The following is a 25,563-nucleotide window of genomic DNA, read 5'->3' as shown; positions in this document are numbered from 1 at the left end:
GACTCCCCCTTTAGACTCAGCCTTTTATCTTGCCTGAGATATGTTACCGTTTCCTAAAGGATTTAAACATTTCCCAGATTATTTTAAAGGTATCTGTCCAATTTACAGCTCAAGCTTGCCTTCTTTTCTGCTGTTTTTATGTCTTATCACATTCTTACAAGGATTTAAATGGTAATTATGTTGACACTGTTCTTTATCTGGTTTCAAAGAAGGCCAGATATCGTAGAGTAAAGCAACATAGCCTAGGGGGGGGGGGGGGGGGGGGGGGGTTTGTTTGAATGGGGATTTGTAAATTGACTGGCCCCATTTTTAAACACTTAAGTGATAAATTAGTGATAAGAAAAAAGAGCCACATGTTATTTTTCAAGCTGTTCGATAAAGACCACGAGTCTGAGTCCTAAGGAATTGCAAAAATAAAACATATAAATGGGGATCCTACACTCCTGTAAGACATTGTAGATAAGAAAAACAGCAGACACAATGTCTGTTGTCAATGTCTGTTGACACAATGTATGTTTAATACCTCTTAACAATTCCAAAATATGGAATAATAACACAAGCAACATCAATGCAAACAGGCAACTTTATCGCACCAGAGTGCTCCTGAAACAGAGCGGTAATACAGGAGCAACTACTCTCACCATCTATCAGCAGTGTTACAAAACTTGTAATCTCTTTATGAATTTCAGCATTATCCATGACAGTCATAACATGTGCAGCACAGCTCTGCACTTCTACCTGAATATGGGGACATCTGCATGGTGGCAGTAGGATTTAATACACACTTTAACTCACTGCCGCGCCAAAGCAATACAGGACATATCCCCTAAACCTCTCCTCCCCTCCATCAATACACTCACTAACTACCGTAGCAGCGAGTACAACAAGAAAAATGCTCCAGTAAAAGTATTTTTTTCACTAAAGAAAAACCCTTTTTCCTCCCTTCTACCACCTCCTCTGCTCTCTCTTGCAATCCCATGTGGGGTGATTTAAGACGGGCAAGCTATGGAGGAAACTGTTGCCCTCCATCTCTCCCCTCCTCCTTCCCTCTCATTCTCTCTCTCCCTTGGCCTTATTACAGGCTGTCAGTTTATTATAAAACATTAGGAAAGCAGAGGGACACTTGCAGTTACTGTCCTATCGATCGGCCGGGATAGATTCTGTGATTTAGAGTCAGCCTCTTCTCGCACCCTCCACATTCTCGCTCTCCTATTAAGGCACCAGCGCTTTGCTTTTGCTATTGATGTCTCAACATTAACAGTTACAAGCTGCTACACAAAATCAATGTTCAACTTTTATTACCGGCTGCATAACGCAGAGGACCTCCCGCCAACTGGTACTTAGCAGTCAAAAGGAGGCGCGGATGGTCCGCACGGCACGTTCAGGTATTTTCTAAGTGATATCTGCAGTAATATCAATCCTGTGTGCAGCATATAGGGGCTTTCAGGGGGGAGTTGAGGGCCTAAGAGCTTAGGATGCAGCATAGGAAAGTAAAGCTATACCAAACAAATTAGCACACATTTGCAACTAGTTACTGCACTGAACAGACAGTTCAGAGAATGAACGTAAGACGGGCAGGGAAGTTTTTGTTGCATTTCCGAAGACATGCGTCATCACACCTTAATTTTTCCCGTCACAAAACAACACATAGAGTACACCACCTAAATGTCATCAACCACACTGACCATCCATATATCTATCCATCACCAACCTGGAAGTGGTGTGTGTTGTAACCCAGGTGGATATGGAGTGGCTGAGGCCTTTCAAACATTTATGAGAGGCTACCGAGAAGCGCTACGGCAGCCCTTCTGGGACAAAACAGCCCCCGGTCCTGTACTCTCATTCCCGATCAATGGAACTCAAGTTCATTACACACACTTTTCAGCAGAATGGCAGCAACAGATTTTTTTTATCCCTCCTTCCCTCACCCTTGCCCACCGCTGGGGCTACATTACTACTGCTTGTTTACGTGACTGCGTGTACAAGGGAAGACGGGGGCAGGGAGAGTGTACCGATGTGCATTGTGTGTGTGTGTGTATGTGTGTGTGTGTGTGTGTGTGGGGGGGGGGTGTGTGTGTGTGTGTGTGTGTGTGTGTGTGGTGTGTGTGTGTGTGTGTGTGGGGGGGGGGGGGGGGGGTTGTAAACAGGGGCTGCTCCCAGTGGCCAGAGCTTGAGGTTATCATTATGTACAGGTTGGTCCACTGCAATGCTAATGCATTCTCAGTGGCCACAGCCTGGGTCCCAGCGCTGTGTTAGCTACTGTAGGTTGCTACTCCTCTCCAATTAGAGGCTGAGGATGTCTGTTTGGGGTGGGGGAGGACATGCCTGGGCTATACGGGGCCCTGCGGAGAAAAGGCTCACATTATTCAAGGAAAACAGACGTAGAGAACAAATTGTGCTTACATTGAATTACAGACGGAAATCTTCTCAACCACTTGATATGAAAGATGTGTTGACTGGAGACCATCTACTCCCTTGCTGTGATTTCATGCAGCTTAATAATTTGTTTAGAGGACTTATTTATTTTGATCAGGTACTGCTTTCTCACGGACACAACTGACGTCCAACTGTACAACCTATTAAGTTTGGTTATAGTAGGGGTTATATGCAGCGCATGTTAATGTCACAGGAATGTCAAAAGCCATTTCAAACCTTTTGAGCTAAGAAATATGATATCAAGAGCATGGTAAACTTAGAAAGTCAGTCAGTCAAAAAATCAAAAAAGCATCAATGTTTTACTCACTGTGGAATTACAACATTGCTGTAAGATGAACACAGTGTGTATGTGTGTGTGACAGCAGGGACAGAAAAACTGCCACAGTCATGCAGTGTATTGATCAGACCCGCCTGCCATGGCCTTACTTAAACATTACATACACAACAGCAAAGAGTCACACAACCCTCCGACGGAGCTCTCTCAACCAGCGATCACTCTTTCTTTGCTTTTTCTTTCATTTTCTTGCTCTCATGCCCTCTAGGAAGGCCTCACTGGCACAAGCACAAACACACAGGTGCAGACTGACTTTACGTACACACTCACACACAGATGTAGTATATAAAGAAGTTACATATATAACACACATTAACCTAAGGATATTGTCAAATGATATAGTGGTGTTGGCCTTTAAATGTATTGCAGGTCAAATGTTCAAAATACAAATGCAATCAGATGAACCCCTAGCCTTACACACCTGACTTATCAATCATTTGTTAAGTTGTAAATGTGAATGGCTTCACTCCTTTAATCAATGTCTCAGTAGAAGCGACAGTATTGCTGCTGTCGTCGTTTCCTCAGCAAGGAGATACAGTATCTTTATGACTGGACGTTTATGGCTGCTACAGCTCATGAAGTGTCATTAGTGTGACTCATTGCACAATCACTACTTTACGCAAAATGTAAAAGACAAAAGTGTGAAATGAACTCAGAGGAAAAGCAAAAGAGGAGAGATAATGCACATTATTATTTTGATGATGATAATGTTGATTATTAATATCGTTGTTGTTCTTATCATCTTATTTTAGAATAAAACTCTTAATTTGTCATTTCTCATTTCTGACTGACTTTACCCTTGCGAGAGTGTGAGCCTACACACACAGGAAAAAATGCTGACGTTTGAAGCAGAAGTAAAAATAATCCTGTACATTCACCTATGGCCCTGATAGACAAATGCAGCTCAATGGCATCACAGTACTGCCTGGCATTCGGGCTGTCAGTCATTGTGTTCCTGTCTGAATGTGTACAGTGCAGAGGCATGTGTTCAAACTATGGTGGTGGTAAGCTATATGGTAGTCAGGTGGCTGCTATAAGATTATACACCCTCTTGCCTTTGCTCTTTGCGCTTCTGTGTGTGCGTGCATGTCTTTGGACAATGTGGTTATGGGATACTTCTGGCAGGGCAGAGAACAGCAATGCTTTAAGGTGATGTGTGTGTGCATGCTGTGGCATGTGTGTGTGTGTGTAACTAGAGACAGTGATTAAACGTTTGAGAGCACAGATGATCCAACAGGTGCTCTGGCTCGCTGTCTCTTGTTCTCCCAGCCTTTCTCGCTCTCCCTCTACTTCTCTGCATTGGGCCCCCACCCTCTCCATGACCCCCCACTCCTAAACTATCACAGCTCCTTTCTTGTCAATGTGTTCTTGTCCTGAAGGATATTTTAAGCACAAAGCCTTGTGAGTCCACTATCTTTCACACAAAGACAAACACATGTTAAGCATAGCTATTTCTTGTATTGCATTTAAAAAAAAGAAAAAGACATGGTGCAATGGAAACCTTAAGAGCTCCTGGCAAATGTTAGAAATACGGGTCAGGGAGACAACACATGTTGAAACACAAGAGGGCATTAATCAGACAAGTTCTCTTTACACACTTATCAGAATTTTTTTTGTGTAATGTAAAGGAATATTCCCGGGCACTTCCAGACATTTGTCATGCCAGCTCTGGGCCTGTGCAAGTTGCCTCGGAGCCTAAAGTTGTACTTTAGTGCCACCTGGCACTGATATCCATAGCCACTGTTGGCATGATACTGTATGCCTGTAAAATCTCACAGAGCTCAGTGGTGTCTGACACATGGAAAGCAAAATCAACAACATTTATATAACACTTTACAGCTTCCCACACACAAAGGTCTGATAAAATAAAAATAAATAGTCAGCCATTATCAGACACAAACAATCTGTTATAGATTCCCCAAATATCTGACACATAGGCTTTTGTTAATTCCATGTTGTCTTCGTGGCACATGCAAGTGTTATTTTCTTCTAGTAAAAAAATGTCCTCAAAATCTGCTCTTAATTTACTATTACTGTGAATTTGACTGTTATCATTTGACAGACAAAACATGTTTGAGAGGCAGTGTGGAAGCATATCATCTCACATTAGCTTTTAGGGGAATGAGAGAACTGCCACTAGCATGTAGACTTTCGAATACATTAAACCACAATTTGCACTTTAGTTGACTCCAATAGTCACTTGTCAGGGGACCAAAATAACACACAGAACAAAGAAATTAGAGAAGGTGGGGGGGGTCCACACTACCTGCTGGCTTCCATCATCAAATGAAAACGAAGAAAAAAAGGATGGAGTGAGTGAGGTAGATGTTAAACAAGAGAGGGCAGGAGAGGAGAGGAGTGTGAGAGAGGGAGGGAAAATGACGCTATGGATTAACTGTCCTTCATGCTGAAAATATACATCCCCAGGCGCTTGGCACTGAATTATTAATTCAAATTTGTCAGAGAAAGAATGAGAGAAATCTATTGACGGGGAGACGGGCCCTTTAATGGTCTCATTAAAGGGGAGGCTTCCCACACCAGGCACCTTCTGTACTGCTGCAGGAGTTTTCGGGGTGGTGGAGGGTTAGAGGGGGATACTTGACCCCCCAATGATTTTCTGTCACTTTATGATAAACAAGAAAGGTTGACATGCCCCTCCACTCCCCACAATTTCCCTGCACCACCAAACTAACCCTGTGTGTAATTAGCCAAGGGGTGCAAAAGTGCACTGAATGTAAACGAGGTTCACACACATGCATTGATAGAAGGAGACAGCAACAACACACACACATATTATATGCTGTGCCTGCTTCTACTGTTGCTGACAGGTTAAAATACAGTGTGTGAGGGGGGTGGGTTTGGTAGTTTATACGAGCCATAAAAGTAACCTCAAAGGTAGAAGCCAAAATAATTAAAATTGATGAGAATATTGTTTTTTTTTTGGCATCGCTCCATAGAATACTTCCTCAAATTAGGTCATTGTCCATTAGATTTGAGCCTGTCAGTCAAGTGTTACCATCATTAGCTGTATGTTGCAATATGTCTGGGAGCTGTTTTGGTGAGAGGAGGTTAACTGTCTGTACAATCCAGATGGCATTAGCAAGGTGAGAGAGCAGGGACCTGGGGGTGCAACCCACCGTCGGAGGGCAGATCATTGAAAAGCATTTGGTGCAGCCTCCAGGGGGACTAAAAGGGGCAATACGAAGTGTGGGGGAGACCAGAGAGACCACAGGTTCATTGCTGATTCAAATCTCTCAGTATCCCTCTGGCTAATGGATTTTCATAATGCTGAGACAATGGGATTTCCCCCACAGCAAAATTATTTTTTAGACCATTGAGTCTGCAGCTTGAATAAATAAACAACAGCACATGGGGCGTGTTGACACAAATATTTAAAGCTAAAGCACAGAATTACATTTAAAACAAAATTCAACTATCAAACAGACCAAACTTTTTTGGAGTGTTTTGGCTGGTAAATAAATAGCAGTTTTTCTATGCAAAATAAACTGTTCACTGGGTTGTATACAACATCAACATATGCAGCCTTAGTTAATGTTCATTCGTGTTGCAAGTTAGGGTCATTATATAGCTGTTATATTAATAATATTTCGACTGATAACTGATTATAAATTGAAATAACTACTATTATAATATGTTAAAGTAAAAAAAAGTTAAATAACATTCTATGCACAAATGTCTGAACTATTCCTTTAATAATTGTTCCTACTTATATTGTCCTCCCTGGCTATCTCCTAAAGCCCTCAAAGTCTATCAACACAGACACAAATAGGACCAACTTGTACAGGATGTAAATTTGTTTTCCCCTTCACCTCAGGATAAACCCTGAGCACCTTCTAGCCAGCATAGTCAATGAGAGAAGCTTGTCTGCTTCCTGCTACGAGCGTCTTTTCTATTGTTTATTTTATCGAACCTAAGGCACTTTTCCCTCCCTCACAATATCTCTCGACCTCTCTCCACCGTCCGCCGAGAACGCCGACCCGTCCTTGGGCGACAGAAACTGAACCACCGACTAGCTCTTTAGCTTAACAACAATAGCAATTATGTCAGAGGAGGTTTGGATTTGACTTAATATATCCCCTACTGGACGGTACCTATGTTATTCTCTTTTAAAGCTGCATGGCATTTGGACCCTTGTGGCTAAAGGGAGGGTTTGATGAGTCGGCAGGCAAATTGAGCCTTCATGCTGTATTCTGACAAAAGCCCCTCCCCATTGGTCGGCAGTTTCCAGGCACTGTGAGATGGTTGATATTATGCATTGTTAGCGCAGAGGATTTTTGGCCTCTGGACATTTGGCTCTAAGTTAGCTTGAGGCCATATAGCTACAGTATTACTCCACCGGTGAAATAAAGGGTCACTTTTCAAGAAAGGGGTCACTGTTCGGGGCTTAATGAGGCCTTAGTCAACTGAATAAGCCGTTATTGAGTGTAAAGGATACTTCCTAAGATCCTTTCTATTAATTGAATAAGAAAATAAGAGATACATATTAGCTATTGCCAATTGGTGCTTGATAGGCTCAAACATATTTGTCCACTTTAGGGTATAGGTTGTGGTTGCTATCATGTTGTTGCTAAACATTTAAATAGGGAAATTTGCCGATGCATACATCAGTGGATATTACGTTGGAACCAATTGACAACAAGTGAAATGAATTATTCTTCCATGAAAACAATAATTATAAAAAAGAATGAAAAAGAATGTGGAGGAGGTGTTTTGTTCTAATTCCTAGCCTAATCCCATTTCATACCCTGAAGGCAAGAATATAGTCCAACCAAAGTGCCTGTTGGCTGTTCCGACACCATCAGAAACCTGCCTTTGAGTTTAGCCATTTGAACAATAACGAAACCTTTTGCCAACTCAACACTGTCGTTTTTTTCTCCAAATGTATCCCTACTGCAACACTTGAACAGTCATGTTTTGTAGCATGTAGCAGTGTGTCTGTTGTTTACGTTTTTTTCACAGAGATTGAAAGTCAGCTGATGCATGCTCCTCCTGTGATAGAATTGTCACTGTATGATGCTTGTTACCCTTGAAGCATTTGGCTTATAAAGTCTCGAAGAACCCCCATTAAATGTTAAGGAGAACATAAGTCTAGTCTACCATGCTGTGTTTTCACTCGCCTCAAATGTGGAAACGTCGTATCTGAGAAAGGGAATTCCCCAAATGGGACTTGGATAAAAACAAGGAAGCTGAGAGCTCCGGGGAGAAGGGAAACTTGTTTGCTGGCATACATAGATAGATGAAGGAAGCTGTACAGGAAACACACTTCCTGATGAAATGCTGTCAATGGAGTATTGATGGGAGAGTATGTGTGTGTTTATGTATGTTATGGCTTGTGGTGTGAGGGTAAAATAGGTAATAAGGAGGTTAATTTTCTCCAAACAAAAACAAAGCCCAGCGGTGTACCGAAACTCAGATAATAGCCTATAGTGATACTGTTAACCATGCGACCATTGCCCCTTGCCCTGTGAACCTTGTTTGCTTTGATAACCCTTGCAAACTGTTTTTTAACACCACACTCATATACAAACACACAGCCACATTCCCCCAGTGCACACATCATTCCACATGTTGCTTATTGTGGGCAGTCCTTAGTCCTCACTTTGTCCCAACAACCCACCCAGATACAAAGGTTATTGGGTTCTCTTCTTTCAACGCCCCTGTCTCTGATTGGAGCCGAGCTTCAAAACAGATTAACAATAAATAAAGTAGCAGTTGACAATGTTGACTTGATAACATCAAGAAGGGGGCAATAAAGAGGACTTGGCCGGGACATGGGTTCAATCCCTCGCCCTTTGAAGTACCGCTGCAGTAGTAAAATGTGCTTCAACTTTGATAGGCTTGTATAAACGCCTGTGAAGGTCCCCATTGGAAGACCAGGAGCCTCTAATTCCCGCCTATACAGGAAGTGAGCGGTTTGTCTTCCACTCACGTTTAATTGGTCAAGTTTACTGACAGCACTTGACTCAATAACCATTTAAGAACCAAGAGTTGTATGTGTTGTTTTTGGGGCAGGCAGGAAACACATGTTGTGAAGTTTGAAAGGCATGATGACATGACAGCATGTGACTGAGAGGTTTATTGATTGGGGCACTAAGATTGTACGGTGAGAGGCCTTGGTGTTATTTTGCCATGTCCAACTGTTGCCCTTATAGAAGTGTCTTATTATGAAGAGGGGGGTGGGGACCAAAACACCCTGACTGAACACATTTTGGTCTTCACCAAAGTTTTTTGAGGTGATTGAAATTTAACAAATAAAGCTTAACTCTTAGCCTCTTCTGTATTTTATGCTTCTGTTTTAAACATTTTGGCTTATATCATGATGTATAGAAGGGTCAGGTTTTACCCAGCTAGGATCTATTAACAGGTGGACTTACTGTATATTGCAGTATATTTCTCTACCACTTTAGCTTCTAAAAGCCACAATCCAAGTAAGGCCTGCTTGCTTTTGCACAGAATGCTAAACTCTGACAAAAAGCCATGTTTCTGATCAAATGTTACTAGTGTGCTGCCCGTTAAGCATCATTGATATGAGAAAGAGGCAATGGAGCGAATATTTGTGAATTTGCAGCGTGTCTAAATGGTGTGTGTGTGTGTGTGTGTGTGTGTGTGTGTGTGTGTGTGTGTGTGTGTGTGTGTGTGTGTGTGTGTGTGTGTGTGTGTGTGTGTGTGTGTGTGTGTGTGTGTGTGTGTGTGTGTGTGTGTGTGTGTGTGTGTGTGTGTGTGTGTGTGTGTGTGTGTGTGTGTGTGTGGGTGCATCTGTGTGTCCCTGGAGCAGGTGGATTGCAAGGGGCGGTGAAAGCACATGCGGACACACACCCACAGCACAGAGCAAATCTAGTCTAATTAAAAAGCACAGCAGTGATTTCAGGGGCTATGTTATAGAGAATGTGTGTGTGTGTGTGTGTGTGTGTGTGTGTGTGTGTGTGTGTGTGTGTGTGTGTGTGTGTGTGTGTGTGTGTGTGTGTGTGTGTGTGTGTGTGTGTGTGTGTGTGTGTGTGTGTGTGTGTGTGTGTGTGTGTGTGTGTGTGTGTGTGTGTGTGTGTGTGTGTGTGTGTGTGTGTGTGTGTGTGTGTGTGTGCATACTTTTGCATTAGGTCGCTGGCTTCAGCATGATCGGCCGTCAAATGAAACAATGTATTCCACGGGACCTCAGGGTTTCCATTTAAGTATTCAGATGCGCTGCAGCAACGAACTGTGGCTGTTTTATGTGGGAAAAAAAGTTGATAATTAGTCCCACAGTGACTGAACAATGAGATGGAGAGAGAAAGAATGAAAGGGGGGGCATTGGAGGAAGAGGAGGGAGCGCTTAGCACACTTAATGCTCCGACCTGACACTGGGAATCATTGATCAATTGTTTATTTTAAGTTCCCCCTAACCCCTTACCCCTACTTAACAATCCTTCTCCTGGCTTTGTATCATAGGTAATTGTTTCCTGATTAGCAGCAACATTAAAAAAAGATTTCTCATCAACCTGATACTTTTCAGTTTTTACAAACAGGAGCACATATCAAACTATTATCATTTGTGCTTTTTCACTTCCTTTGTAGGAGTTCCTTGTTCATTATTTTTTCAAAAGGGGCTCTGGCAATAATTAGCAATTAAAATGCTGTCTTTTTGCCACACTTTCCCCTAATTAGCTTGACAGAGACATGGGTACTAATGCTCTCTGGTCCCTCCCCCCAATATCCACCCCATAGACCCAACAAACTACCCTCCACATGCCTAAACACTCATGCAGACACACAAACACAGAAATAAAATCAGAGGAACCATGGCAACACCTCCCAATGTTTTTGCTCTGGGCTCACCTTGTCATGTTAGTGCATAATTAACTAAATCAAACTCAGAAGAGGTTAACACGACATAATTGATTCTTTAGCAGCATGACATGTTCGTTCTAAATTTCATCCTTTTTATGCGGCAAAATGTATTCTGCCAACCAACAGACATGGTATTTCATAAAGTCCTATATTAGTCAGCATCTGGCTTGAGCCTATCTGTGGAGTTGTCTTTGGTAATTTCTTTCGTATTTTGGGTTAAAACAACCTTGCAAAAATCAACAAGGTACACATATTGGGCTATGTTCTATTGATTTCAGTTTGGACTAAATGGACTTTTAGAGAGACTTTCAGTTTTTACCGACCAGAATGTTATTCTGTGTAGTGTGGAGAAAGCACTGAAACAACATTTAGAAAATACAATTGACAGAAAATATAGCTCACTAGATAGTGTAATGAATAAAATATAACAAATTGAAAAATTGGAGGTGCGAGGAAGTGCAGCTGATGGTTGTGGACTCTTTGAGTACCAACAATCACAATGTAAAAAGAAAAGATTCTCAGCAACTCCTTTTTATTCCATTGCTTTGCTTTGCTTTGCTTTGATAAAAACAAGTCTGTTGTTGTTCTTGTTGACCTGCGTAGGCTGTCTTGGTGTCAAAGCCTAAAGCCCACAGTGGTTAGCTTACGTAAGGCTATATTGATGCTTCTCGGAAGTGTCGCTGGTTTGAAAGCCGGTTCAGGAGTCTGATAGGGGGTCAGACAGCTGACTAGCAGCAGGAAAAGCACATGTCATGTTTGTTTGGAGCCTCTTTTGTCACAAGCCGTGCCCCCTCCCCCCTTTCCTGCCCTCCTCTTGGCCTTATTTAGCCCCCCGCCGTGTCACCCAGAGGTCAGGGTGAGCATGCATACGCTACACACCACCTCACACATACACAGGCAACACAAGCACGCACAGACACACACACATACAGATTGTAATAGCATGGAAGAGTGCATCATAGATGGAAGTGCCTTGAAGGATCTGCTTCTCATTCTCTAGACCTCATTAGCTGCTGATTTATCTCCCCCTCCTCCCTCCTAATGCTCTGGGTGGGTGGATGGGGTATGTGTGAGTGTGGGAAGGGGGTACTGTGTGAGAAATAGTATGTGTATTTCAATGGATTAGTGTTTGAACTTCTGTGAGAGAAAGGCAGAGATTTGGCGTGAAAGATGGTGTATTTCAGTGTGCGGCAGTGCATATTGGTCCAGAGGTGTCATCTAAACACACACACACACACACACACACACACACACACACACACACACACACACACACACACACACACACACACACACACACACACACACACACACACACACACACACACACACACACACTCAAACTGAGCTGCTATCTGATTAAATATTCTGCCGCCCTGCACTTCATAATCATGACAAGTACACGCAGCGCTCAGGCCCACCATTATCCATTTAGCACATTTTGGTCTTGTCTTGCAATAATCTGCTCAAACCCCAAGTGAGCTTATTATTGTCAAGGAAAAGTGCTTATAGCTACGAGTAAGGGTAGGATTTTGGAAAGATGCAAAATGTATTTTGCACATGGAATTAATAGTGAAAAAAGGACTTCCCACCAATATGAATTTATGGGCTCTAAATGTAACCTGCAGTTTAAGTGATTACTGTTTTTAAGATCAATGCTTATTATTTGTCCACAAATAATTAAAACGCATTCTGTTTTGTTATGATATAAAAGGATGGTTAAGGCGTTAGGTTAAGGAGCAGCTCTGGTGCTAATATGTCTGTAACTGTGGCCTACATAATTCATTGACTCCTAGGGAATGAACCTCTCGGGATGAGGTTTGCCTTTACCTGGTTCCCTCTACATCGTCATCTCAAGAGACGATTCAGAGAATAATAAAAGAGAAGGGGTATTTCGTCATGCAGTGCATGATAAAGTCCTCTTTAGAGTTATACAAAAAAGAAGTGAAGTGACAAAGATTGGAACCTTTTTGTCTTTTAAATATGAACCATGATAATAATAATACATCATATGTATAGCGCATCATGGATCATTCATTTGTTTCCTTGAGGATATGGTGGTAACATTTCTTGAGTTATAGTTCCTGCCATAAAATCTGAGATAATTTGAGACATTAAAAGTGAGCAGGAGCACTTGGCCTTAATATACTGTAGGACTAGATGTGCTCATATTCTAACCATAATGATAGTACTGTACTGTGTGCACATTATGCCTTCAATTCATTCAGCTGCTGTGTGACACTTTTGGAATTATTTGCCATTAGGCTTCGTTATTATGTGTTATTGCTTTCTTCTTATAATCAAACAGCACCCACAGATTGATTAAGTGTCATCCAATCTAAACATGTTCTCGTTCTTTTGATAGATGTCAAGAACCTGGAGAACTTTCACCTCGTGGAGAGTGTCCAGGAGCAGGTCAACGCAGCGCTGCTGGACTACGTCATGTGTAACTATCCGCAACAGACAGACAAGTTTGGCCAGCTGCTCCTCCGGCTGCCAGAGATCCGAGCCATCAGCCTGCAGGCCGAAGAATACCTTTACTACAAACACCTGAACGGGGACGTGCCCTGCAACAACCTGCTCATTGAAATGCTTCATGCCAAGAGAGCTTAGGAGAGGACTACGCTACCCATAATGCAGCTGTGCAAACATCTTGAGTTCTGCTGCTGCACACAAACTCCAAATAACTGAACCTCCATCTCAAAGTTGTGATGACCTGGAGGATGGAGAGCAGAGACTCATAGCAACTCTTGTTTATATAAAGCTCATTTAGATTATCAAGTTACAACTTGGAGTACAGATCTGGACAAACACTCATTCACAGAGACAAATAATGTGTACACACTAACAGTATATGGATCCCTTTATTCTATTAAAAAAAAGTCTGAAAGAAGAGCCTCTTCTCCTCAACCACAAAGACAATATTAAAAGCAAGAAGAGAAAAACACTTGAAACAAACGTGGCTCAAGATGGGATCCTTTTGTCTGCACGAGCACACAATATCAAAACTGGCAGGTTGAAACTTAAGAATGAACAACCCTTAAATGTTTTGGCACTGGTGACATTTTGAGTTGCCATTTGTGCTAAGACAGGAACCTGAGAAACACCACCCATCTTCAGACGGACAGCTTTGTGACTAGAGCGGTGGCTTTTTTGGTCGATGATCCTCCGGATGCTCTCCCACTGAAACCAGCTTTTAGCTGTTGTTGGTACTGTAAAGACGAACGGACAGCCAGTCAACCAGGCCAAAGACTCTAACTTACTGTCACATCTGTTTTTCAAACTCACAAAAGATGCCTGCCACGGCAGCTTGATCTGACTAAAAGGGAAGAACTGAAAGAAAAAAAAAAAGTCTAAAAAAGAAACAGTCTTTATTGAACAAAATGATAGATAGGCCAATAAGAAGAAAAAAAATGAGTTTTCTTTTTCTCTTGTAATGGAAGTCATTTGCTCCTCATGGTCATATTGTCGTACCTGTTTCTTATTCCACCTCCCTGAATCATCTTAAACTATGTACCTCAGAAAGACCAGTGTTAAATAAATTCAATTAATGATGTAAGCTGAAAAAAGTGTATTTATAGCCCCTCTTTCCTGCAAAAAACACCCTCTCTTTTGAGTATTTCATTACAACTGGAACAAAACAAAGTGTGATTCTTGAGACGGAGAAGGATCGACCCTGCCTTTGTCCGGAAAGACCAAAGCCTGCTGCAAAACAGAAGGAGGAAATTACAAAAACCTTAATAATCAGTATTATAATGGGGAAAAAAATTGTGATGTCACAGTTATGTGAGTCTTGCCTTACTTCATTACCATGCTAGCTAACCGTGCAGATGTGAATGAAAATATGTACAAATATATATATAAAGTATTAATGTAAACATTAAAAAAAAGAATAATTCAACAGGTGTTTACATTCATGTGGTCATATGGGAGAGAACTGTGATGAAGCATAAATTGCAAAGCAATGATTTCCTAAAAAATGAAATCAACAAAATGAAAAAAAGATCCTCTGGTGTGTGTACAGTGTTTATTTGTTATTTGTTTTGAGCAGTACTTAAATTATGTCGTGAGACACTAAAATCAAGAAGGAATCACACTTAAGATATTAATTTCTATCTGTGTCTGCTGGCATTTAAACTTTTGTTTTTTTAAGCATTGCTGTATAAGGGTTTTGTTTCACTTACAACATTTTTTGTAGATTTCCTCTCCTTTTTTATTTACAGTGCTTTTACCTTTTTGATGTACAGTATGTCACTGGTTACGCTTAATAATGAAGATAATTTATTGCGTGTCTGGGTTTCCATCTTTGTGTTACATGGCGTGAGGTGTCCATGCCAGAATAAATTTGTTTTCTGTAGCATGTTCTCGTTTTGTTTCCATAATTAGTTCAGAGATGCAGGTCTGGAGCTAAATAGTGGGCTTTAAAAAACTAAAGAAATCACCATATTTTTTGTTGTCCTTTAAATGTTAATGCAAGTCAAAAACATGGAAAAGGATATTGCATTTAAGACAGTAGGTGTGAAAGATGTTGGAAGTTTTTTTCCTCAATCTGCATCAATGTTTTTTCCGGTTCGCTCTTATACCAAAGACGGCATCTTTCCCCCTTGGAGCTGTGACTTCTAGTACTGTGTCGAAAATGGCTTTCTTTTTTTAAAAAGTGGCACCCTAAAGTATTTTCATGTGGAACTTTTCACATGTACCGTTGTTGTTACTGTTTTTTCAAAATGTCCCAACGCTTGCCTCCCACAAAAACTTATGGTTATTTGTTTACGTGGCAACATCTTATCAATTAGGCCATAGAACAATCTGAAGTCTTTCAATGGCATGTTTATTGTACAGAAAATTAACTTAAAATCCCATGTTATTAAGCAATTGATGCTCTTGATCTATTTTCTGACACCCTCATCAGACAATATTTTCATCAACAACTTTCTCAAAACCTGTGTTGAGAATAAGACATGCACATTAATTTGGTCAACGCTCCATTCGCAACAGCAGGCTTTTTCAAAATCAAATTTAGTAAAAGTAAAAAAATATACGCATTTTGTCAGAAGGTATCTATGTTAAAGTTTGCTACAGACCAGTCTGTAATTTAAGATTAACTCTTTAGAGAAATGCTTAAACAAGGAATGTATTCATTTATGTATTAGCATTCACATGCACCTACGCTGTCAACACATGGATTCACAATGGATCAAAATGCTATTTCCCTTCTGCTTTTCTATGACTTGTGCCCCCCATGCTGATATCCTGACTGCCCCTATTATGGACCCTGTCATTGGGAGTGTCCCTCTGAGACTAATTTAATTTTCACTCATATTTAAATAAATAATTGTTATGCTTATAACTCCAGATTCTGGCTTTCTGCGGGAACCTTTTTTTAGTCCATGCTAAAGAGCAGGGACTTTCCTGGGGAGAAAAAGGTTCCAATTTCTGATTGGCTGGGCGAATTGCAAACCAAGCCATGTAAAACTCTGAAAGGTTTTTGTGAAGCCGCCATTTTATTTCCTTGCATTAGCATTATTAGCATTAGCCCAGCGCACCAACGGAGAGAGACTAACTTATGGCAACACAAAATAAAACCTGGGATCTGTGGAGTGATGAGGAGGTGTCGGCGTTTCTGGCGATTTACCCGGGGCTTCGGTTGGCGATTTACTGCCACCCAAAGTCCCGGACTCCGGGGGCTCCGGGACTTCTGGTGGCAGTATACGCCGTGAAGTTGTTTGCGGCCTGCCAGTAAACCCAAAGCAGAAGAAGAAGAAGTGACGTCAGCGGCTTCATTTGCGTTATCCACCCTCAGGGACTTATTCTGGTGTGAACGCGATTTACTAGATAGTTCCGGGGAAAAGTTCCGGGAACTATTCCTGGGAAAAGTACTTGGTGTGAAAGCGCCAAATGCTGTCCATTTTTGCTGCATATGTTTTTTGTGGGAAAAATGAATAGCTACTCGCTCATACTTTGAATAACTTAGGAATAAGATCAGATGGGAAATAGGATGAGTTGTTTTATTTTAATATTAGGTACTTTTCCCAGTATAGTTCCGATAGTTGTTGAAATTTTGCGTTCACACCAAAAAAATCTGGAACCAGATCTTAGTTCATGAGAACCTTTTCACCCCCTTTTTAGTCCCTGCTAGAGAGCAGGGACTTTCATGGGAGAAAAAGGTTCCCATTTCTGATTGGCTGGGCGAATTGCAAACCACGCCCCGTAAAACTCGGAAAAGTTTTGTGAAGCCGCCATTGTATTTGCTGGCATTAGCATTATTAGCATTAGCCAGTCGCACCAACGGAGAGAGACTAACTTATGGCAACACAAAAAAAGAACATGGGAGCGGTGGAGTGATGAGGAGGTGTCTTTGTTCTGGCAATTTACTCGGAAGGGACTTCCGGCCGGGGACTTCGGGTGGCAGTATGATACGCCGTGAAGTTGTTTGCGGCCTGCCAGTAAACCCAAAGCAGAAGAAGAAGTGACGTCAGCGGCTTCATTTGCCTTATCCTCCCTTGGGGACTTATTCCGGTGTTAACGCGATCTGCTCTTTAGTTCATCAGAACTAAAGAGTTCTGATGAACTAAGTACTGGGAACTAAGTACGGCAAAGTACTTGGTGTGAAAGCGCCTATTGTTGTCATTCTTTCATGCCACTTTATTTAATAGTTTGAGAGTAGAGTGACAGGAAAGCAGGGGAGAAAAAAAGGAATGGCATATAATAAAGACTCAATCTGACTGACATCTCACACTGACTGGTCACAAATAGGGCCCATTACTCAGTTTATGCATCTGAATGCAGTTCTACTGCACACTTTACTGGACGATATACAGTAACACTAAGAAGCAGCAAGTGAAACCATGAAAAATAATACAAGCATAAGAAATGCAAAAAACAATAAACTTTTAATTGACGCATTTTAGATTAAAGTTATAATTGAGGCTTTTAGCTCACATTATTATGCAGCGCATCTTAAAAAAAGAACAATGTTTAAAGCAAAAAAAGCCCTAGAAAACTGAAAATAGTTACAAACAGTACAAAGGTACAGTATGCACTGATAAAAACACAGATGGGCTGCATCTCTACAGGGATCATAAGTGGGAAAATAGCTATAATACAAGGAAAACAATTCACCAGCTTTGATACGAAAAAATTAAACTTCAATCACAGTCACCAGCCAGGTCAGTCCACGTGGACGAGGCCATAGCTTTTCTGAGTCGCAGGACTTCGGGGGAAACAGGAGGCGGTAAACTCCAGCTCCATGGGAACATGAAGACTACAACCAGCCGGCAGGGCATCCCCCTCTGAGGAACCAGGCTCCTGGATAGGAAACAGGGATTCAAGTGACATAAATAAAATATATTTATTTACAACGTAATAACAAAGTCATACAATTCACTGGTAGATTTTAGGACAAGGCAGGTACATTTAACAGTTTATCTGTATAAAGTTCAATTACAGCATGGAGTATCTGTAACTAATAGGTCTTTTTGGGTGTTAATAAAGCACTATAATAAAAAATAAAACCTTCCTCTTAAAAAAGGTGTAATTTGTTGAAAGACACTAAAATACGCCTTAACTTATTTTACACTTGCTTTACGTTCCAGTGTTTCAGTATAGGATAAGACTGCTTGCATCTATTTCATTTAAAGCTTGCTATCAAACAGCCTCACTTAGAAGATTTAACTAATTAAACGTCTTTTCAAATCATGAATTAATGCAATAGTAAGATATTTCCCCCAAATCTATATAACATTTTAAAACCAACCCATTATTTAATGTTTCATGCATTAATCAGTAATGCAATTGAAGACTTTAGGTCTATTACCGGAAATGATTTAATAACAAAAGCAATACAACTTAAAAAAAACTGTGCAATGCCAACTTTTGACTCCCTCCCACAACGGGCACATATGTTGGTGTTAATGATAATTAGATCTTTATTATTTATTAAAACATACTTCTGCTATTACACAGTGATTTTTAGCTCAATTTTATTGAATGATCTTAAGACCTTCACTTTTTTAAGGTACAGTTTTTGGGAAAAAAACATCATAATCAGTTGCTCATATTTATTTGTCTTTCTTGTATAAAATACAAGAAAGAAAATAACAGATAAAATGTAGCCTAATTGTTCGGATGTCAAAATACAGCATACAGTAACCATATACCTTTGAAGGATTCAGCCTGCATTTATCTATGTTGCCATCAGTCTAATGGTTCAGATTGTTTGTATTACCCAATAAATACAGTACATGTATACAATTTGCCCTGCTCTTCAGAAATAATCATTTAAAATCATAGCCCACTGGTTTAAACGTGTCTTTTAATAACCAAACTTTTGAAAATCTATTGTTTTTCAAAGGTTTTTTTTTCTTCCTGATGCAAATTTTATGAGGGATTATGCGATTGCTGAGGAGTTGATGATAATGTTCTTGTGCAGCATTAAGGATGCTGGTCACAGCCTGGCAAGAGGCCAGCTCCATCCCCGGTGCAGGGTTGCAATCCTCACTTGGAGCTTGGCTTGCAGTGCCTGGCCTCCTGTCTGTAAATGTGTTAAACCTGCTTTCACTTGCCCTGAATTTGTATAAATAATGTATATACATTTATCCACAGACTCTAACAAGTGCAGCCTCAGGTGAAAATACTCAGAAATGCATGCTATGCGCATCCCCGAAGGTGGACATCATCTCCAAACCGACCGACTGAAAAGATAACCACACAGAGAGGAAGAAAAAAAAGGAAAAAACACAAATGAATAACTTGCCAAAAGCAACAAAAACACACAGTTTTTCTTGCACACATATGCAGTGCTGTCAGATTCTAAACAAGTTTTCCTTTCCGTCACACAAACAGCCGCAAGTTGTGTCTGCCAGAGTGATGAGAAGCTTTTAAACTCTGGAACCACATCACTCGTGTTTACCGAGATGCGCTTGTATGCTTCCGTGCATTGTCAAAGCGCAGTCAAAGATAAAGAGATTGAGGGCACAAGAAAAAACAAACGCTTTTGGAAGTGTTCCAAGATTGCAAGAAAAATGTGCAACTGAACACTAGAATAAGCAAGTTTGGTATTCAGTCCTTTATCAGGCAGGACCGGAGGCTTAGGAGGCCTGAGAAAAGCTGAACCTGTCTAAATAAATGAGCCGCCCAGCGCCACATGTTGGATTAATCACTGACATCTTTAATAGACTATAACATTGTATGCATTATTTATTCAAATTTCTATTCTTCCTTATTAAAAACTTGTTTATAAGCAACTAACACATGTTTTAACACAAGGTTTGCTCATTCTATACGGCTGGGTTTATTATATCATTCTAGGCTAAACATTTGAATGTATAGTAGGCTATTTATTCTCAACTCAGTATACAGCAGCTCTATATTTTTGCTGTATTTTTCCGTCATAATAAAAAATCACCTTACGATTAATTCAATAAAACATTAGGATATGAAATCACCAAAACAAGCAGTCGCATAGAAGGGAGAAATTCAAAGCTTTAAGGAAACTGAGACTTAGATTTTTTGAAACTGGCTAAGTGTATAACATTCAATCAGATTTCGTCATAAAGCTGGGTGCAAAAAAAGATATCTGCACTTTGGCAGCGGTTGGTCCTACTATCTGACATTTTAATTAGATTTTGTAAACTGTTGGATCAACAAACTCTTTAGGTTTTTATGGTTTTATAATATGGAAAGAATCTCCAAACCAAGTAAAGGAACGATTTTATTGATGAATAATTTGTTTATTCATGTATTTTTGAGTTTTAAATCTGGCAAAGGCAGCCCAACTCTTCAGAGAGGCAATTAGCCAACTTTCTAATCACTTCTACCAAAAAGCAATTGGGGGACCCATTGTTTGGCGGCCTGATGGACAAACTTTAAAAATGTAAAGATCGAATTAATAGGCAAGCATTGTTAATGGGAACACTCACTATTGTTATGCAAAAGACTCACTGTGGCATGCAAAGCAAATACACTAAGGTTTGGAGATGGAATGGTTCGAAGGCCGCTGCCGTTTCATTTCAAAGCATGCATTATACATCATTGTGCATAAAGAGGAAGCCTACAGCATTATGATGTTTTTTTTCCACGATGATTATCCTTTATTAGTCATTAAAAAGGGAGCGATAGAGAGAGAAAAATACAACTTTTAAGCACCTGAACCTCGCTGCCAGCATTCCATTAATTGCCTCCACAATGGGGAGAGCCTTTGGAGATTTTTCAATTTAAAAAAATGAGGAGCATGCATTCAGTCGTGCTCATGTTATACCAGCACTTAAATCCTACAGAGCTCACATAAAAAAGGACTCAAGGTTGCATCCGATTGAAAGCCTCCAACTACAGCCACTTCAGAAATCCATTTAGCAAGTGGGGGGTTAGAACATCTAATTCAAACAGAGTCGCCCTGTTAAAACGGTTGCACCAATGTCTTTTAAAAACACACACACACAAACACACACACATTTTCAGGCACACACTTTTCTTCTGTGTTTGCTTGGCTCTATTGTAGGGAAAGATTAACCTTGCACATAGAGAGATGACACAAAGAATTAATCTTGCCTGACCTCAGCCAAGTGGCGGAGGTGAATGCTTGATTACACGTGGAATCTTGACCTTTGCTTCGACAGTATCAAAACGAGTGCTCCAAGGGAACGACAAAGAAAGAGGTCTGTGGTCATATTAGTACACGTTGACCTCAATCTCTACACACTGTTCTTTGGCTGCGAAAACCTTGGTATTGACAATGTTTGCTCACAAAAAAAAGCCAAAAGGAATTACTGAATTTTAAAAGCAGAGACAATAAAACAAATATATATATTTAACCAAAGCAACAAGGGGATGGAAAATATAGTAGCTAAATAGGTGATTTTTCCTTTTTAGGGAACTGATGAAATATTACTACAATGTGAATGCTTGAGCGGCTACGTACCATTGCAATTAAGGGTAATTTATATTCATTTATTTGTTAATGTCACAGCCCCTGTATAGCTGCTTGTACTTATAGTTGAGGATTAACAATAGAAAAAAGAAAAGTGGATTGTTTTGAGTTTGCTGTTTTGATCCTACTCATGCTAACTAATTAAACACTTCTGCTATACTCGTAGTTTCTAAGAAACTGTTTTAAGGGCTGAAGGAACATTTGTCACTTCTCTCGTCTCCAAGAAAAGACTGCATACTATTGTTCAACCGCATTAAATGTTTCCGCACTCAACAGTAAAGGTGTTTTGGCAGAGAAAAGCGATCTACATATAGGAAATCAGGACACCCACACAGGCCCGGTTCCAGAATAAAATGACTCAGGGTGCATCTGAGATTAGAGAGGGTGCAGTGGTAAAGTGCTATTTTTATAAGTGGGGAGTGGACCCAGAACCCTCTAGGTGGGTCCTCACCTCCTCTAGGAGGGTCCTCATTTCCTCTTGGTGGGTCCGGGGGCATGCTCCCCTGGGAAGATTTTTTTTAAAATATTGAAGTTAAAAGCATCAATCTGGTGCACTTTGAGAGCAAAATTAAGAGATCTATGGATCTATGTGCTCTTTGCTTGATTCATGCCTTCCCAGTCCCTTATCACGTAGCCTATAAGAGCATGGCGCCAGTTGTTGTAGCCAGTTGTGGTGAAGGAATCTGACTTACTTGAACCGAAATGTCTACATGCATAGCAGAAGATGGCATCTTTTTCACATGAATATTCCAGCCAATCTCTGTTTTGAAACCATGAGCTGCAAAATGAGCGCCTTACCCCACTGTACAGGCGAGTTGGGTACGTTTTTAAATATACCTATGCAGGCTCTGTTTTGCTGAGGTCCTCTGGCACTTTCGGGCCGCTGAGGGGTGGCGGTGTTTGGGGCAATGAAGACGGCTGCGGCTGCTCCGCCTCCGTGGGCGAGGCGGGCAAAACCGGCGAGTCGGGCGTTAGTGTCCACGAAAGTGGCCGCGGATAACGTAATGTCCCCATGACCTGAACTGTTATTACCTGCAGTAGATGCAGGGTTACTTCTGGCGATAAGGGCTGGTTGTTTTAACCATTTTCTGATGTCCATCATTGACTGCTGTGTAAGCACCTTGCAGATGACGAACGCGCAGCGGCACAGGTCTCGCACACCTGACATAATAACGTTACTTACCATTTAAATTGACCAAATAAATGCAGCAGACAATGTTATTTAACCACAATTACAATTTACTTTATTTCAACAAAATTCTTATTCTTATTATTATTGTTATTATTATTAATATTATTATTATTATTATGTATGTAATATTTTTCACTTTTCATTTTTCAAATGAGGGTGCACCCTTATGCACCCCCGTAGAACCGGGCCTGCACCCACACGCTGCCACGTCCTGCTTATTTATGTATTTAGGTTCTCAACAACAAAGACTGAATAAGGCATTTTATAAAAGTATTTAGTTATGTTTACTTTTTTTGTACAACTTACTATTACAATGTACTATTTTAAAGATTCCATATTTGGCATTCTGAGCATTAACAAAGCAATAAGGAGGTGATGTACAGTACTTCAAAATTCACTTTGCGCAGACTGGCCCTGATGTTAAAGTTTTTATTTAACTTTAATGTCAGTTTTTTTTTGTAGTCATAATAAAAATTGTACTGCAAAGTGCTACATACATATTGGTAAACAAATAAATAATGTATATTCTTGAATGTACATTCTATACATCTCACAAAAACAAAAGATTCAGATAATAGTAAGTGTGTTTCAATGTGTCTGCTAACGTGTATGCATTACTATACTTGTGGGGACCTAAATCTGTTTACACAGTCACGTGTGGGGACTCGCCTCCCTTATGGGGACAAAATGGAGGTCCCATCATTAATTTTAGGGTGAAAACTTGGTTAGGGTAAGGTTAAGCGTAAGGGTTAGGGTTAGGCATGTATTGGTTATGGTTAAGGTTAGGATAAGTCTCCAGGAAATGCATGTAAGTAAATGTAATGTCCCCTGAAGTGATTTATGCATGGTATATGTGTGTTTGTGTGTGTAGTTGTGTCAAAAGATGGATGTAAGTATCTGTGCGTGTGCACACATACATCTGCAGGTCTATCGGTTAGATCAATATCAGAACCCTTAAGAGGACTGAATCAAACAGAAATAATCTTTCCTTTCATCTTTCCCTCCCTTAATACCTCCGGTCTCTCCTTCTCTGTTTCAGAGCACCACAGACAAATGCTGGCAGGCCTTCAGATGCAAACAGCTGCTCTTAGATTGTCACTGTGAAGGGAAACTGATTATTTAGTCTGCTGTTAATCCTTAAGGACAGCAACAGTTTTTTGTAAGAAGCTGAAGACTCTTAAGAGGCTGGGTCCTTTGCCAAAGGCTGCAATAACAGTGTAGTAAAGGCTCCCATAAATGAACATCACAGACTTAAACACAATTATGAGTGAAGGATCGAGCTTTGGGAGATTTCGCTCAGTATCTGTTTGGAGCTGTGGCTTTGTTTTAGGGAGGTCAAGAGTTGAACAGAAAAAAAGACTGACTAGACCTGAGAAAGCCTGATCCACGCCCCTGAGTCACTTATTATTACCCTTAATTAACCTCTAATAATGTCAGCATTTTGATAATTGCAAAAATGTACTATCTGGTTCGGGAGATAACAGAAAACAGGTCTGTGTGTACTAGTAAAGAACACTGCAGCTACAATCCACACCACAGGGCTATGGCCCAGCCCTAGGGTTCTTATTTTGTATATAGTAGAACGGGATGTAATAAATAAATACATGCAATACTTCTACTTGGTTTATATCGGATGGTAAACCTTTTTTTGGTCATTCATTTTGGTCTAAAATGTTTGGCAGGGCTGTTTCTGCTGATGTTAAATTGTGTGCCAGCTGGCAGGGAGGTAGCCAATATCCAATAGTGTTAAGTCACATACCCCCTTATGTCAAAAAGTCACTTTCAATCTTTGAAATCACTCTTAGCCATTTAAAGTCAGGGATATACTGTAGTGTCAGGACTAGGGCTGTACCTCAGAATTTGTTTTTTAATTGAATCGCTGGCTGGCCTCTACAGGGCTCGCTCTAGTTTTCAGGGTGAAGGTGGCATACCAGGGCCATGGAGAATAAAGAAAGTGTCATGCCAATGTCAACAAATTATGATGGCTGATGAAAGAAGAATGAGCCCTGAACAAAGTGTAAGGGGAGAGACAAACCCTATCTGCTGGGTAAAACAACCACAGTTAAGGTGCTATTGAGCAAAGCATTGGTGCAGAGACTATGCATGTGAAATGTTATTGCTAAAAAATTAAATGGAAGATTTTATCCTGAGTTGGTAATTAATACACTTTATCTATTTCGTTGTCTATGTCTATTTTAAGACATATAGAGACGATGAAGAACGTATTCTATGTAACCAAGGCAACGATTTGTCAATCTCCAAATAAAACAATGTATAATAGATGGCATAACATTGTTGAATTAACCTCCAGCACCTAAATTCAAGACTGACAGCAAGAGCTCATGTTAACTGGCGTTGGACAAGTTCTCTCTCTGGGAGTGTACCAGGCTAACAGTGCATATCAAGCTCACAGTCTAATGTGAGCTGAGTGATGTAAGGTGAGGTGAGGCAGTGCGAAGCCTGAGGCTCAACACCAAAGCACAGGGCAGCAGGCGGATCAATACGGGCTCAGCCACGGGCGAGCGAGGTCGGGCGGTGGGCAGGGAGGAGACGACGCTTCACACAGACCGGGCTTCATGCGCATACACACTTATACAACAAAAGGTTTAAAATGGTTGCATGCCGCCTTCATACTCGAGTATTGTTGCTCTAAAATAACACATGACATTCAATTGCTGACAGTTGAATAAAACTAATTAAACAAAAATATCAGCAAATATTAAGTATACATACAGTATATTGCAAATATACTGTATATATATTCTTAATATTTACTGAGTTTAGTTTAATTCAGCTGTGCAGTCTACAGGCTAACTGCAAAAAAGGAATGTGCTG

The 25,563-nt window shown here is 40.6% G+C and overlaps 2 protein-coding genes across 4 annotated transcripts in view; one reads left to right on the top strand and one right to left on the bottom strand.

The window, feature by feature from the left end:
• Positions 1 to 14,969, top strand: part of nr5a2 (nuclear receptor subfamily 5, group A, member 2) — a 64,063-nt gene extending 49,094 nt beyond the window's left edge. Inside the window, exon 7 of the mRNA XM_079668967.1 lies at positions 12,978 to 14,969. Coding sequence (XP_079525093.1) covers positions 12,978 to 13,225 — 248 coding nt within the window. The 3' untranslated portion in view covers positions 13,226 to 14,969. The remainder of the gene's footprint in view (positions 1 to 12,977) is intronic.
• A 450-nt stretch (positions 14,970 to 15,419) lies between these two features.
• The window catches only part of LOC307031657 (adhesion G protein-coupled receptor D2), a 93,219-nt gene continuing 83,075 nt past the window's right edge, over positions 15,420 to 25,563 (bottom strand). For 2 of the 3 annotated variants that reach the window (XM_079668939.1, XM_079668941.1), the window contains one exon: positions 17,231 to 17,917. In XM_079668939.1, coding sequence (XP_079525065.1) covers positions 17,780 to 17,917 — 138 coding nt within the window. In that variant the 3' untranslated portion in view covers positions 17,231 to 17,779. Of the gene's footprint in view, positions 17,050 to 17,230; positions 17,918 to 25,563 lie in introns of those variants that run through there. The other variant, XM_079668940.1, reaches the window with a different exon arrangement.

This window comes from Notothenia rossii (assembly GCF_949606895.1).
Source record: "Notothenia rossii genome assembly, chromosome: 1".
NCBI lineage: Eukaryota > Metazoa > Chordata > Actinopteri > Perciformes > Nototheniidae > Notothenia > Notothenia rossii.
Note: the sequence above shows the minus strand (reverse complement) of the source record. Positions and strands in the feature narration are given on the sequence as shown.